This window comes from Nerophis lumbriciformis, linkage group LG04 (assembly GCF_033978685.3).
Source record: "Nerophis lumbriciformis linkage group LG04, RoL_Nlum_v2.1, whole genome shotgun sequence".
NCBI classification, from domain to species: Eukaryota; Metazoa; Chordata; class Actinopteri; order Syngnathiformes; family Syngnathidae; genus Nerophis; species Nerophis lumbriciformis.
Genome location: NC_084551.2, coordinates 26,008,321 through 26,024,515, shown reverse-complemented (window position 1 = coordinate 26,024,515; position 16,195 = coordinate 26,008,321). Strand labels below are relative to the sequence as shown.

Genomic DNA, 16,195 nt, shown 5'->3' with positions numbered 1-16,195 from the left:
ACTTGAAAGCATAAATAGTATAAACACTGTTAACAGTACTAAACAATTCCAATAGATAACATTGGTGTCATTACCTTTTTGTGGCTAAAATCCGAAAAACGTTGAAAGTTTTCCACTTGTATCGCTAGCAACGGCATTAGACTTATGTTTTTTTTGTCCCAACGTGGTCTTTTACATCGCTAATTCCTCCGTGTCCGATCGAAAAATCTTGTCTGCACAAGGTGCAATTCGCGTAGTTTTCACCCTTTTTGGAACGGATAATTATTCCCGGATAGGCTTTTGAATATTCTTTACGGAATGACTGCAGTTTTCTTTTCGGTTTAAGACTCGTTTGCGATGTTTCTCCGGCTGATTCCATGATCGTTCGCTCCTTTGGAAACAATGGCAACAGGTGCCTCATGCTTGGCAGCGGCGCTATAAATAGCCTCGCGCATTTAAAACATTTTTTTTTTTTAATTAATGAAAAAACGTATTTTTTATCACTGCAACCGTAACCCGGAATAGGTTGATGAAAACCGTACTAATTACGGGAAAACCGGAGTAGTTGGCAGGTATGCATTCCACTTTTCTGCTGCTCCGTAATTTCCGTTCCGCATTTTCCAGCACACCTTCAACACATCCACAGGTCTGTGAATTCTCACGCAGTTGCTTTTAGCTGCTGGCATTACACGACAGGCTCTTCTCACACTTTCCTGTGTCTCCCTCTCACAGACAGCAAGTGCACCTTCTTACACACGTCACATACTGTCACGTCATACGTCACATACGTATACGTCCTCCCCGAGCAGAGAGGTAGCAGCATGGCTAACGTTAGCTGTGATGCTAGCGCAGCCGTGCGAGCAACGCTCCCTCTAAGGTGCTCGCCTGTGCAATTGCGCACTGTTTAAGCGTCCTCTGCGCATAGCAAATCTATGCCACGCACAAAATCAAATTAAAAAATAAGCGCATAACAATTTGACACACGGACACGACAGAGAAAACAGTTTTCGTCATCATTGTTCAAATATTGTGACGTCTGTCGAGACGCTTATCTCCATTCGGTGCCACACACCCACACCATCAAAATGCCGAAGCAAAAATTTCCACATCAACACCGTATGAAAAAATTAGTTACTTTTTTTAGTTGTGATTTCCTTCTCTGCATGAAAGTTTAAAAGTCGCATATATTAATGCAGTATGAAGAAAAATATTTTAATGTAGACATGCAAGCCTTGAAAGAAAATTTTGAAAATCAAGACTACATTTCCTGCAAATGGGTGCATTTCTACCCTATATTTTAACTTTAGATTTATTCTCATATCAAACTCTTTTGGCTGTCTTTTTGACACTTACATTCGGCGCCCCCCTCCACACACTGGATTATAAATAATGTAAATAATTCAATGTGATTATCTTGTGTGATGACTGTATTATGATGATAGTATATATCTGATAGTATATATCTGTATCATGAATCAATTTAAGTGGACCCCGACTTAAACTAGTTGAAAAACTTATTCGGGTGTTACCATTTAGTGGTCAATTGTACGGAATATGTACTTCACTGTGCAATCTACTAATAAAAGTCTCAATCAATCAAAACACATAGAATCATCATACTGCTGTGATTATATGCATCAAGTGTTCATACAAGGCTAAGGCAAAATATCGAGCTATATATAGTGTATCGCAATATGGCCTTAAAATATAGCAATATTAAAAAAAGGCCATATCGCCCAGCCCTAGTTTCAATGATGCCATTTCTGTTTGTCATGTATAATTTTGTCTATTTTGTGTTTATCCTTGAATAAACAGGTCAGTTTCTTGTTACCAACCATTGTGTATTATTCAAACTCCCCTAATTCAGCTGGCTAGTTGTTATCAAGAGTACTAAAACCCTTTTCAACATGATTCTGACAACTAAGTAGGCTAAATAACTTTAAACTTTAATACATGCTCGGATAGGCCAGTATTAGTATCGGTCAGTATCGGTATCGGATCGGAAATGCAAAAACAATATCGGTATCGGATCGGAAGTGCAAAAACCTGGATCGGGACATCCCTAATCCAGGATCGTTTCTTTGTTTACCTATTTAGCACCTTTGGTACATTGGAAGCTAGAAGCGCACAGGATACAACATCCAATAGCACAATGAGTGAGGAGAGGAAGTGAATTTCAGAGGAAACACGTTTAAAGGGAACTGCACTTTTTTTTTTGTGGAATTTTGCCTATTCACAATCATTATGACAGACAAGAACACATCTTTTTTTTCAGGCTTTTAAAGATGATAAAAAACGCTTGGAAAATGCGGCTAATGCATTGTAGCCTTCAAAGCAACTTCGAAACCCTCCATCAACGTTTTATATACACACTGCAAGTCTATATATAATATAGTAGCAGACATTTTCATAACAAAATGTAATATATACAATATCTACAGTATTTTGGTCATTTTAATCATTGCGGGAACTGATTTCTTCCACGCATTGATTTCCATTTTCATAGCAGCGCACTTCCGACTTCTGGGAACAACTGTGTGTTCCTACTTCCGGGAAAAAACAAGTGTTTTCTAATCATGGCAGAATTTGTAATTGACAACGAAAACGACTATTTTGGTCAAATGAGGATTCAAAGCCTTGTCTTTTTGAAACTAAAATAAACGGAGGATGAACTGCTGCTTATAGAAGCGAGCACAAAGGAAGGGTGAGACATTGGAGCAAACGGAAGACGAGAGTGAGGTTGGCTTGATTTGAAGCTGTAAATGTTGAACTTGAAGCCAAGCTATTTCGACAAAAAAGTGCTTACTCAAATAAACAGGGAAAAAACTCCCCGGCCAACTGGAACCAACGCACAACTGTCCATCGAATGGGTCACACTATAAATATTAAATATGATACACGCAGCACGTCATGCGTGTTATTACTACTACTACAGTACATACGCTGTCTGGCAAGCTGTGTACATACAAAACATGAAATGTGGGCTAATACTTTACAGATACTATAATATCATTGTTCATGTTTTTTAGTCAGTATAAATTGGTGTCTATCGCAAGCTCAAATGCGTTTTGTGTTGACATAGAATCCAGCTTATCTCTTGCCATAGCTAGCTTTTACGGTAATACCGAAGCATCCCGATGTGTTACTACGCTAGTAAAAGAGTTCCTCAGTGTTGGCTTTTACAACGTTGCTACAGCTTGGTTATTATACAGGTTACGTAACGTGAATGCAGTATTGTGTACGGCTTTTGAATGCATTTTAAATGGATTTAGAGGTAGAATTTCTCCCATGCATTGTTAGCCACCAAGAACATGCACATTTTTACAAGTTAGAAAGCGGAAAAAAACATACAAACTTTTGTCTTCTTGTCATACCGGTAATTATTGTTAATTGGCAAAATTCCCCAAAAAAGTGCAGTTCCCCTTGAAATTCTATAGAACACAATGTCCAAGAGATAAGGCCGTGCTGGAAATATTGTCACTTTGGGAACAATTTGACATTTTCAGTTAGGAGTGTACTCTTCTTCTTTTTTTGTTGCCAGTGGTTGATACAAGCTATGTGGTGACTAACAGTATATTTTGCAAAAATGTGAGGAGAGTACTTACTTTTGTAAGGTAGTGTATATACAAACAAACGGTTTTACACTTACCTCTATTTCAAACTCATTGTGTAGCTGGCAGAGTGTCAGCCACAAGATCTCAAACCTGGATTAAAAGAAGTAATGAATAAAAACAAATGCAAAGATTAGATTGAGAGGTAACCGAGTAAAGAAACTAAATATACAGTAGTAAAGGCAGTAAGTAATATTTTTCGGATAAACAATGTTCTTGTAACAAAAAAATAAGATTGTTGGTTATGTGTACATAACCAACTGGCTGTATTGAAAAATTCCATAGACCGTGGCATTGTACATTCAAAGAAATGACTTACGCTCCAGGCCCTTGCCATGTCCATGTGATTGTGTCCTTGAAAAAAATAGAAATACATCAACATCCACTTCAAGTACATTTTGAACAGTCTTTTCTAAATTGCGTTACAGGCCAATACAGGAAAGTACATAACATCCCTTCACTAAGATATACAGCCTCTGAATATAAGTATTTAACAAGTCACCATTTTTATCACTAAATATATTTTCAAATGTGCTGTTGGCATAAAAAAAATCACCCCATGTTGGGAACAATCCAAGTAGTCCATAAATACAAAAGAAAGTAGAACAAATAAGCTCAGAAATTAAAGGAATTTTGCCTATTATTCACAATCATACATGAAAGACATGACAGCAGATGTATATTTATTTTATGCATTCTAACTTGTAAATAAACATACATAAAAGTCTGCTTACAGCAGAGCCAATGGAAGGTCCTCTATTTTGCCCATAAAACCCAATAAATAACCATCCAAAAACCCCCAACAAATCTTCATTTACATTTCGTGACTTGAATGTTAAACTATTAGTGATATTGTTATTATAATAATAATAATAACTGGGATTTATATAGCGCTTTTCTAAGTACCCAAAGTCGCTTTACATGTCGAACCCATCAATCATTCACACCTGGTGGTGGTAAGCTACTTTCATAGCCACAGCTGCCCTGGGGTAAACTGACGGAAGCGTGGCTGCAATTTGCGCCAACGGCCCCTCCGACCACCACCTATCATTCAATTCACCGGTGTGAGTGGCACCGGGGGCAAAGGGTGAAGTGTCCCGCCCAAGGACACAACGGCAGCGATTTTTGGATGGTAAGAGGCGGGGAGCGAACCTGCAACCCTCAGGTTTCCGGCACGGTTGCTCTACCCACTACGCCATGCCGCCCCCAAATATATTTATATTTGTATATTTTATATATATTTTATATATATTATAAGCACTAACACAGACAAAACTATTTTCAGTGTGTGAGATGTGTGCAATGTTGACATAATCGACTGATCAGCTGCTTCCTTGTTTCCTTACTCGTCAAACTTCATTCTAGATCATAAATAATGCCTCTCACCCGGATAGTAGAAGGTTGAATATGTATTACAACAAGTTTGTACACACTGACAGCCAATTTAGGCCCGGAATGGTGAGAACGACATAAGACACTTGGTTCCACCTCCCTTTTCTTTGCGAGGATTACGAGTCATTCTTCCTTTAAATGGGAATATAGCAGTCGGCATCCTAATGACAGCAGATCTTGCACAGTAAGTGATGTTTTATTATGTTTTTTGGCTCTCAAAGTCGTCTGCAGTGAGCAGCAATAAGTGATGTTAAAAAAATGGTTTTAAAATAATGCGCAGCATATGCTTAAAATGATCAACATACGTAAATATTGAATGTTATTGTAAATGTGCTTGTTAATACATTACATATTTCCTTACATCATGTACTGTATATAAAACCTTAATGGAGGTGTTTGAATGTTATTTTAAGGGCTTTATAGGCAGAATAGAGCGACTTCAATATGCTCCATTGTAACAAACTTTTGATCGCATTTGTTTACCATTTACATTGTTAAAGCTTGTTTAAAGTTTGCCGAACAACATTTGGACAAGTCAGTTAAATACTTGGAGAATATGGTCTGGTCTAATGAGAGCAAAATTGAGCTGTTTGGATTCCATAATGCACACCACATTTGGAGGACAAATGGCACTGCACATCACCCCAAAAACAACATACAAACAGCGAAGTTCGGGGTGGGATCATGATAGTGTGGGCTGATTTTTAGCAAATGGTACTGGCAAACTTCACATTATTGAAGCAAGGATGAATGGGTATCAAAACATTCTTAACAAAAATTTGCTGCCATCTACGAGGATGATAAAAATGAAACGAGGGTGGACATTTCAGCAGGATAATTATCCTAAACATATTGCCAAGGAAACTCTCAATTGGTGTAAAAAAATAAAAATAAAACTGCTAGAATGTCAGTCAACTGACTTGAATCCCATCAAAAATCTATTGAAAGAACTGAAACTCAAGGTCCATAAAAGAAGCCCACAGAACCTTCAAGATTTGATGACTGCGGAGGAACGGTCCAAAGTTACACCATAGCAATGCATGTGACTATAGTTTCTCCATAGAAGAGGCATCTAGAAGCTGTCATTGCAAACACATGCTTTTGTACAACATATTAAATATATACTAGCTGGTGTGTTTATAATAATTTTTCCCAGTGTCATTTCACACTATTACGTGCAACTTAATTTCTGATCTTATTGGCTCTACATTCCTCGTATGTATGCATTACTTGGGTTGTTATCAACATCGCGTGAAATGTCAATAGCACCTTTGCAAATGTATTTAGTGAGAAAAATGGTGACGTGCGTGTACTAACTCAAATATTGTTTAAAAGGGGACCCCAACTTTTCTTACATATTGGTACCTGTTTGTGTGTATTCCATAAGAGCCGTACATTTAAAATCAAACCATTGAGGCATGGCGAGATATTTATAAAACAATCTTGACTTCCTTCATACTTTCTCCAAAAGAGCAGTTTGGAATTTTCCCAATATGTGATGTCAGCGGATATCTCCATACATGGAAGAAAATGTTCCTGAAGATCTTTGCGTGAGTTCGCCATTGCAGTCTGACGATGTAGTCAATAAGCTCCTTTTTCTCTGTCCTTTTGTTGTGGGGCAGACTGGTTTGTATATGCACATGCATCTACCACTGTTGCCATTTCTAATGCAAAGTAGCTTATAGTTCAAACTTATAACTGTCAGTAGACTCAATATGGAAGCGCTAAAAACTACAACATTGCTGGTGGGGAGAAAACTTTGTCGAAGTGGAGCCATGTAAATAAGACCGCCAACAAAATGGCACATCCCAAAGAGACTGTTAGAAAAGCAGCTTGAAGACGGTCTATAAAACATAATCAATGCAAAATGTTGACTAAAGAACCACCATTACATGTTATGGAGACCAGAGGGAAATGTTCTAAATGTAGAAAAAAAATATCATAAAATTACCCTTTTTTAAAAATTTAAAAAGCCTAACTATTTCGATATGGAGTGTTTACTCAAATAAACCGGAAAAATGTCTCCGTTCAGCTGGACCAGACAGACAACTGTCCATCAACTGAGTTATTTTAATATCGATCATGATACACACAGTATGTCATGCATGTTATGAAAACTACATACGCTGTCTGGCTAGCTGTGTACAAACAAAACATGAAATGCGGGCTAATACTTTACAGATACCGTAATGATTGGTCACATATTTCAGTCAGTAAGATTGGTGTCTTATTGCATTGTGTTGTCCATTACAAACTTAAACGTGTTTCTTGTTAACGTAGAAGCTAGCTTATCTCTTTCCGAAGCTAGTTTTTACGGCTAATACTGAAGTATCCCAAACTGTTACTATGCTTACAGTAACAATGTCACTACAGCTTGAATATTATACAGGTTACGGAACGTACGGTAAATGAAGTATGGTTGACTGTTTTTGAATGCATTTTTAAAGTAATTTAGAGGTAGAATTGCTTGCTCCCATTAGCTGCATTTCTAGCCACAAAGAACGAGCCAACTTCCTCAAATTAGGTTTGATGTCTTCTGCGTTACTAGCTGAGGATCTCACTGAACTATCCAATCTCTACCATGTTTGTTTATCAGAGTGGTTTAGCCTTTATGAGTTGAAAAAAAGTGATCTAACCAATGAGATCTCTGTTTTGTTCACATTAATGAAAGACTAATATGTGTATACATATATTGAATAAACATTGGAAGAACCACCTAATGCTCTACAGCTCTACATCCATGTGACATTACTGACCTGGTGAACATTCAGTATACAGTATTACATACCATCACAATCATTTGCTTTCTTTCTTAAAAAAAGAAAGCAAACACGACTGATCGTTGATTATGGGCAAAATCTAACAAATCAGATTTGACTATGAAAATCCTTAGTCAAAGTCAGCCTTAATATCTACATTAGTCCGGTATTATTAAAAGTGTGTATTCTTAACTGCAGCGCTAACTAATATTAAGATATAAAGAATCATACCAGTTTATTTGGGTACCGCATCACAACAGGCTGCACAGGTACAGCGGGGATGAATGCCCCTAAAAGACCGAAGACAATATACTTTGATTAGAAAACAGTACACAAAGTACAAAGATGGTTTAAAAACCAAGAGTACACACATTTTCACTTTTGACATTTTTGTGTGGCTGGTTCAGACATGAGTGAGTCCATTTGGTCTAATACTTTGTGTTTTTACATTGCCATGTTTTATTAGTGCCACAGTCTATGAACATATGAGATGAATTGATTTTGTGCTTTCGAAGGGATGAACAAAAATGTATCAGTCCATTAAAGTTCTATTTTCGCTGTGCACTTTACTCTCCTAAGAGGACATAGTTGTGTGCGGTCTCTGGCTTGTCTGAGTTCTTTCTCTCCACCACGGCAGGTGCAGGGGCGAGGGGGGACCTTTTTCCGTAGCTGACTTGCCTCGGTCGTGTCTCTAAGTAGATCTTGCTTGTTTCCCTCTTCTTTTCCTATGGTTGGGATGTTACTGACGTCACGTCTGGCTCACGTCCCCGCCCAATGAATACTGGTGGTGGTCAAGCTAGCTCTGTTTTCAATGGGTACTCGCGCCATTTAACCTTTCTCAAAGAAAACATGCTTTATGCTTGTGTTTTTTTCGGCTGTACAAATCACTCACATCGCAAAAAAGATGAACGAGTGCCTTGAGACGTAATCAAAAAGGGCGGAAGAGTGCAAGATTTTACGAAACGACGACAAGGAAAGCATGCAGCTCACACTACGGTTCAAGAGAGCAGAGTCGAAACTGTTCAACAACTTAAGCTGTACATCACGCAAGAATTGGAAATAATTCCACCTGAAAAGCTTCAAAAATTGGTCTCCTCAGTTCCCAAACGCTTACTGAGTTTTGTCAAAAGGAAAGGCCATGTAACACAGTGGTAAAAATGCCGCTGTGACAACTTTTTTTGCAATGTGTTGCTGCCATTAAATTCTAAGTTAATGATTGTTTGCGAAAAAAAATTAAGTTCCTCAGTTCGAACATTAAATATCTTGTCTTTGCAGTGTACTCAATTGAATTAAAGTTTTATTTACGATTTACACAACGTGCCAACTTCATTGGTTTTGGGTTTTGTATTTTTAATGTGTATTATTTCCCATTTAAGTATTACCTTGATATGTATAGGTTTGCTACAAGTGTTTCAAAAAGCACAAAATTGGTGAGTCTAAGGCCCAATCCCAATACACCCCCTCACTCACTACCACTAGCCCTCACTCACTACCACTCGCCCTCACTCACTACCACTCGCCCACACTCACTACCACTCGCCCACACTCACTACCACTCGCCCACACGCACTACCCCGAGCCCACACTCACTACCCCGAGCCCACACTCACTACCACTAGCCCACACTCACTACCACTAGCCCACACTCACTACCACTAGCCCACACTCACTACCACTACACCCTTGAAATTAAGTAAAAAGGGTTAGAGGCTAGCTTTGTAATCTTCCCGAGGAATTGGGACACCACTTGCTACGTCACTGCATTGTTTATGTTCGGGCACGTAAGCAACTACATAGATACGTTTGCACATACGTCCCACCTAGAGTTGTACCAACACCAATATTTTGGTATCGAAATGTATGTCATTCTGTATTTAAATTATTTTTGATACGTTCCAAAATAAAGGAGAACACAAAAAATGTCATTATTGGCTTCATTTTAACAGAACATTTATGATAAAACTTATGATTAAACATATGTTTCTAATTAAACCCAAAAAACAATATTAGAATTAAAAGTTAAATAGGCATTAAAACACATGTTTGTTTATTTTTGGTTTTTTTAAATTGCACTCAAATAACAGTTTACAATGATTTTACATATTAGATCAAGCCTGCCATAATCAAGTGTTGGGTTAGAATAGAATAGAAAGCTTTGATATTGTATTATGCTTCATGATTTATGATTGCCAATGTTGACCTGTGCTTTCAGTCTAATACATCCATCCATCCATTTTCTACCGCTTGTCCCTTACGGGGTCGCGGGGGGTGCTGGAGCCTATCCCAGCTGCACACAGGCGGAAGGCGTGGTACACACTGGACAAATCCCCACCTCATCGCAATAATTAGTAAATACTGAAAACAAGGCTAAAAATACACAGATAAGACACGTAGCATGTAAAACACACATTGTTAAAGATAAAACACAAATGAAAGAGTGGGAATTTGTTACAAAACTCAGTCAATTCACTTGCATTAATAATTTTTCACGAGCCAACCTGGTGTATGCAAGTCTCCTATCTACTGTATATGTGCACGGGGAAGCTGTTAACTACCGTATTTTCCGCACTATAAGGCGCACCTAAAAACCACAATTTTTCTCAAAAGCTGACAGTGCGCCTTATAACCCGGTGCGCTTTATTACGATTCATTTTCATAAAGTTTCGATCTCGCAACTTCGGTAAACAGCCGCCATCTTTTTTCCCGGTAGAACAGGAAGCGCTTCTTCTTCTACGCAAGCAACCGCCAAGGAAAGCACCCGCCCCCATAGAACAGGAAGCGCTTCTTCTTCTACCCGCCCCCGGAAGAAGAAGAAAAAACGCGCGGATATCACCGTACGTTTCATTTCCTGTTTACATCTGTAAAGACCACAAAATGGCTCCTACAAAGCGACAAGGATCCGGTTCATAAAAAGACGCAATCTCTCCATCCGCACACGGATTACTACCGTATTTCACAGCAACTGATATTCCTGTGAACCGCACTGTGGAACGGGAGCACGTACGGTGAATATTCGCACCACAGGGAATGAGAAGTCATCCTTCGCTGTGGTTCTAGCTTGCCATGCTAACTTCCACCCATGGTGATATTCAAAAGGAAGACCTTGCCAAAAGAGACCTTTCCAGCCGGCGTCATCATAAAAGCTAACTCGAAGGGATGGATGGATGAAGAAAAGATGAGCGAGTGGTTAAGGGAAGTTTACGCGAAGAGGCCGGGTGGCTTTTTTCACACAGCTCTGAAGGCGAACACACCTTCACTAAGACGGGCAGACAGCGCCGGACGACATACACCAACATTTGCCAGTGGATCGTAAATGCCTGGGCAGATATTTCGGTCACAACTGTGGTCCGAGCTTTCCGGAAGGCAGGATTCACAGAACTGCTGCACAACAACAGCGACACTGAATCCGATGACTTCGACGAGACGGAGCCGGCCATTTTTGGATCCCACGCTTGCGCAACTTTTCAATTCGGACACCGAAGACGAAGAATTCGAAGGATTTACGAATGAAGAATAACTTCAGAAGGTGAGCGCTATGTTTATTTTGTGTGTTGTGACATTAACGTTCGAGCAACATTATGTTGCTTTTGCTCTACACCATTTTGAATTTTACTATGTTTGTGATTGCACATTTGCGTACATTTTGGGACAGAGTTGTTAGAACGCTGGTTTTCAATATATTATTAAAGTTTGACTGAACTATCTGACTGTTTTTTTGACATTTACTTTAGCGCAGCGTTTTTTTGACATTCACTTTAGCGCAGCGTAGGCGCGGCTTATAGTCCGGGGCGGCTTATTGGTGGACAAAATTATGAAATATGTAATTCATAGAAGGTGCGGCTAATAATCCGGTGCGCCTTATAGTGCGGAAAATACGGTATATTACCTGCCACGCTTTAAACTCCTTGTGCAGGTCTGAATGTTTGTTATTTAAACCTAAATTTGAAGCAACGGTGGTAATGCTGTATTGACACACCATTGGCGAGGCATGTTTTAAAGCAGCGCGGTACTTCTGTGTTTAAAGCGTCATCTTTATTGACAGTTCTGAAGTCCAAATTCATATTGTTCTTCACGCACGCTTTTTATTGACCAGTAGAATTGCTGTTATTTTGTCATTATTCCTTTGGACGATTATTATGATTGTATGCGCCTCAGCAACGACACCGCCGCACGGCAGCACATGTGGATGAAAAATAACTACTGGTGTTTTCCAAAGGCAGTAGTACCTTTCTTAATTTATCAATACCACAGTACTTTATCAGTAGCTGTGTACTGTACAACCTTCTAGTCCCACCATTACACAACAAACCCAACAGCAATTTAGTTAATGGTCGAGATAGTTTTTTTTTAGACATTCATCATGATTCGGTTGATGATTAAACGAATAACTACCGTATTTTTCGAAGTACCGTATTTTCCGCACTATTAGACGCACCTAAAAACCACAAATTTACTCAAAAGCTGACAGTGCGGCTTTTAACCCGGTGCGCTTTATATATGGATTAATATTACGATTCATTTTCATGAAGTTTCGATCTCGCAACTTCGGTAAACAGCCGCCATCTTTTTTCCCGGTAGAACAGGAAGCGCTTCTTCTTCTACGCAAGCAACCGCCAAGGTAAGCACCCGCCCCCATAGAACAGGAAGCGCTTCTTCTTCTACTGTAAGTAACCACCCGCCCGCGTAGAAGAAGAAAAAGCGCACGGATATACCGTACGTTTCATTTCCTTTGTGTGTTTACATCTGTAAAGACCACAAAATGGCTCCTACTAAGCGTCAGGGATCCGGTTCATGAAAAGACGCAATCTCTCCATCCGCACACGGATTACTATTTCACAGCAACTGATATTCCTGTGAACCGCACTGTGGATACAACGGGAGCACGTACGGTGAATATTCGCACCACAGGGAATGAGAAGTCATCCTTCACTGTGGTTCTAGTTTGCCATGCTAATGGCCAGAAACTTCCACCCATGGTGATATTCAAAAGGAAGACCTTGCCAAAAGAGACCTTTCCAGCCGGCGTCATCATAAAAGCTAACTCGAAGGGATGGATGAAGAAAAGATGAGCGAGTGGTTAAGGTAAGTTTAAGTTTACGCGAAGAGGCCGGGTGGCTTTTTTCACGCAGCTCTGTCCATGTTGATATACGTATGTTTGTGATTGCACATTTGCATACATTTTGGGAGTGAACAGAGTTGTTAGAACGCTGGTTTTTAATATATTATTAAAGTTTGACTGACCTATCTGACTGTTTTTTTGACATTCCTTTAGCGCAGTTAGATGCGGCTTACAACACCGGGCGGCTTATAGGTGGACAAAGTTTTGAAATATGCCGTTCATTGAAGGCGCGGCTTTTAACCCAGGGCGCCTTATGGTGCGGAAAATACGGTATAAGTCGCACCGGAGTATAAGTCGCACCCGCCGAAAATGCATAATAAAAAAGGAAAAAAACATATATAAGTCGCACTGGAGCCCGGCCAAACTATGAAAAAAACTGCGACTTATAGTCCGAAAAATACGGTATATGGAGAAGAAGCCGCCATCTATGACTGTTGTCTCTTGTTAATTTTTTGAAGGTATGTAAGGTTAATGTTTTCACATTCGCAAGCTTTAAAGTTTTAGTATTTTAGGATTATTTAGTATTTTAGCCTGCCAGCGTGGCAAGCTGGCTAACATTACAAACGAATGTTCCAAACTAACAAGTAATATATTATATAACTTATGCAAAAATGGTGTATTTTTCTCTGGCCCTACCTGAGCAAGTCAGCATCTGAAATGCCTCACTCTGAAGGGCTAGATGCATACCCCCTACCCCTCGTTATGCCCACTACCCCAACATGCAAAGAGTCATTGGGACATCACTACCTTCACGGGAATGCGCAAAATGTAGGGATGGATATAAATAGTAGGGCACTGGGGTGTATGAAATGAAATCATCATCTCCATAGATCTTTTCAACAGATTGAAGCATGTACCGTATTTTCCGCACTATAAGGCGCACCTAAAAACCACAAATTTTCTCAAAAGCTGACAGTGCGCCTTATAATCCGGTGCGCCTTATATATGGGTTAATATTAATATTAATTTTCATAAAGTTTCGGTCTCGCAACTACGGTAAACAGCCGCCATCTTTTTTCCCCGTAGAAGAAGCGCACGGTGCATGCTGGGATATGTGACGTTTCATTTCCATTTGTGTGTTTATGTAAAGACCCCAAAATGGCTCCTATTACCGGTAAGTGTGTTGTCTGTCTAATTATAAATAATGCAGACGAGGCGTGTTAACTGAGTTCTCAACGTTTACTCACAGCGTGCTCATAACCACATTCTAACTGCCAGCATACAACAACGCTTCTCAGGGCTACCGCGCATGCTCGTCACTATCGTTGCATGCTGGGTAGTGTAGTTGTTATATTTGCTAGCTCATAACATCACATTAAGAGACACGCTTACGCGCTTAATTCAATACTCGCCGTCATTCCGGGTGGATTGACAAAAGACCTCCAGCCGCTAGCTATTGGTGTCAACAGGGCATTCGAAGCTAGACTGCTAACTGCGTGGGAACAGTGGATGACAGAAGGCGAACACACGTGACGTTCACCAAGACAGGGAGACAGGGAGACAGCGCCAGAAGACATTTTGGATCCCACATTCGCCCAACTTTTCAATTCGGACAACGAAGGAGAAGAATTCGAGGGATTTATGAATGAAGAATAACTTCAGAAAGTGAGCGTTATGTTTATTTTGTGTGTTGTGACATTAACGTTCGAGCAACATTATGTTGCTATTGCTCTGCACTATTTTGAATTTTACTATGTTTGTGATTGCACATTTGCGTACATTTTGGGAGTGAACAGAGTTGTTAGAACGCTGGTTTTTAATATATTATTAAAGTTTGACTGACCTATCTGACTGTTTTTTTGACATTCCTTTAGCGCAGTTAGATGCGGCTTACAACACGGGGCGGCTTATAGGTGGACAAAGTTTTGAAATATGCCGTTCATTGAAGGCGCGGCTTATAACCCAGGGCGCCTTATGGTGCGGAAAATACGGTAGTGCTCTAAAATCTCTAGAAGCATCTGACTTGGGCTATGGAAAAGAAGCACTGGACAGTTGCAGAGTGGTCCAGAGTCCTGTTTTCAGATGAAAGCACATTTTGTATTTCATTTGGAAGTCAAGGCGCTAGAGTCTGGAGGAAGGTAGGAGAGGAGCAAAATCCAAGTTGCTTGAAATCCAGTGTGAAGTTCCCACAGTCAGCAATGGTTTGGGGAGCCATGTCAGCTGCTGGTGTTGGTCCACTGTGTTTCATCAAGTCCAGAGTCAATGCAGCTGTGTACCAAGAGATTTTAGAGCACTACATGCTTCCATCTGTTGAAAAGCTCTATGGAGATGATTATTTAATTTTCCAGCATGATCTGGCACCTGCCCACAGTGCCAAAACCACCAGTAACTGGTGTACTGACCATGGCATTACTGTCCTCGATTGGCCTGCCAACTCCCCTGACCTGAACCCCATAGAGAATGTGTGTGGTATTGTGAAGAAGAAGCTGAAAGACACCAGAGCCAATAATGCAAATAAGCTAAAGGCCGCTATTGAAGCATCCTGGGCATCCATAACACCTCAGCAATGCCACAGGCTGATTGCCTCCATGCCACGCCGCATTGATGCAGTAATCCGTGCAAAAGGATTCCCAACAAAGTACTGAGTGCATTAATCGACATTTTCAAATGTTTGATTTTGTTTTGCTGTTATAAATCTTTTTTTTTTCTTGGTCTGAGGAAATATTCTAATTTTTTGAGATAGGATTTTTGAGTTTTCTTAAGCTGTATGCCATAATCAGCAATATTAAAATAATAAAAGGCTTGCAATATTTCAGTTGATGTGTAATGAATCCAGAATGTATGACATTTTTGTTTTGTTTTTAATTGCATTACAGAAAATAAAGAACTTTATCACAATATTCACATTTTTTGAGACAGTCCTGTATATCACTCGTTCTTTCTTGTCACTCGCTTTGCTTCTCTTCGTTAGTCTTTCAGCTGTTTTGTATTTAGAGTCGCCATGTTTAGTGTCTGGAGTGAGCAACTGGATTGGCTGAGTAGTATCATGTGGTATGGCTTAACTCGCATGCAGTAATTGGTCAGTGGATTTTCTGATCTGATCTACCAGTACCAAAAAGTCCGTACAAAAATGGAGGTGACAATGGAGGCACTCCGTCGAAACGTAAATTCCTACTGTTCTACATTATAGGTCCAGATCCGTATTGGACAGCATCTGGGTTTGGACTCTAACCATGGAGTGATCCTTGACCTACTGTATACTGTGCTTTCTTTTCAATAAAAGCACTATTTGTTTCTGGTGCTCAGATATGGTACATCTTAAACCACAACAACTGAAAAACTAAAGAAAGAAAATATAGCTAAAAAAGACAAACAATTATCAAATAAAGAAAGTT

At 39.7% G+C, this 16,195-nt stretch overlaps 1 protein-coding gene across 1 annotated transcript in view; it reads right to left on the bottom strand.

Annotated features, from left to right (window-relative positions):
- LOC133598363 (lysophosphatidylcholine acyltransferase 1) overlaps nt 1-16,195 on the bottom strand; it is a 37,075-nt gene that overhangs the window by 10,506 nt on the left and 10,374 nt on the right. The window contains exons 6-8 of the mRNA XM_061951074.1: nt 7,973-8,031; nt 3,910-3,944; nt 3,629-3,683 (exon numbers count right to left, since the gene is read on the bottom strand). Coding sequence (XP_061807058.1) covers nt 3,629-3,683; nt 3,910-3,944; nt 7,973-8,031 — 149 coding nt within the window. The remainder of the gene's footprint in view (nt 1-3,628; nt 3,684-3,909; nt 3,945-7,972; nt 8,032-16,195) is intronic.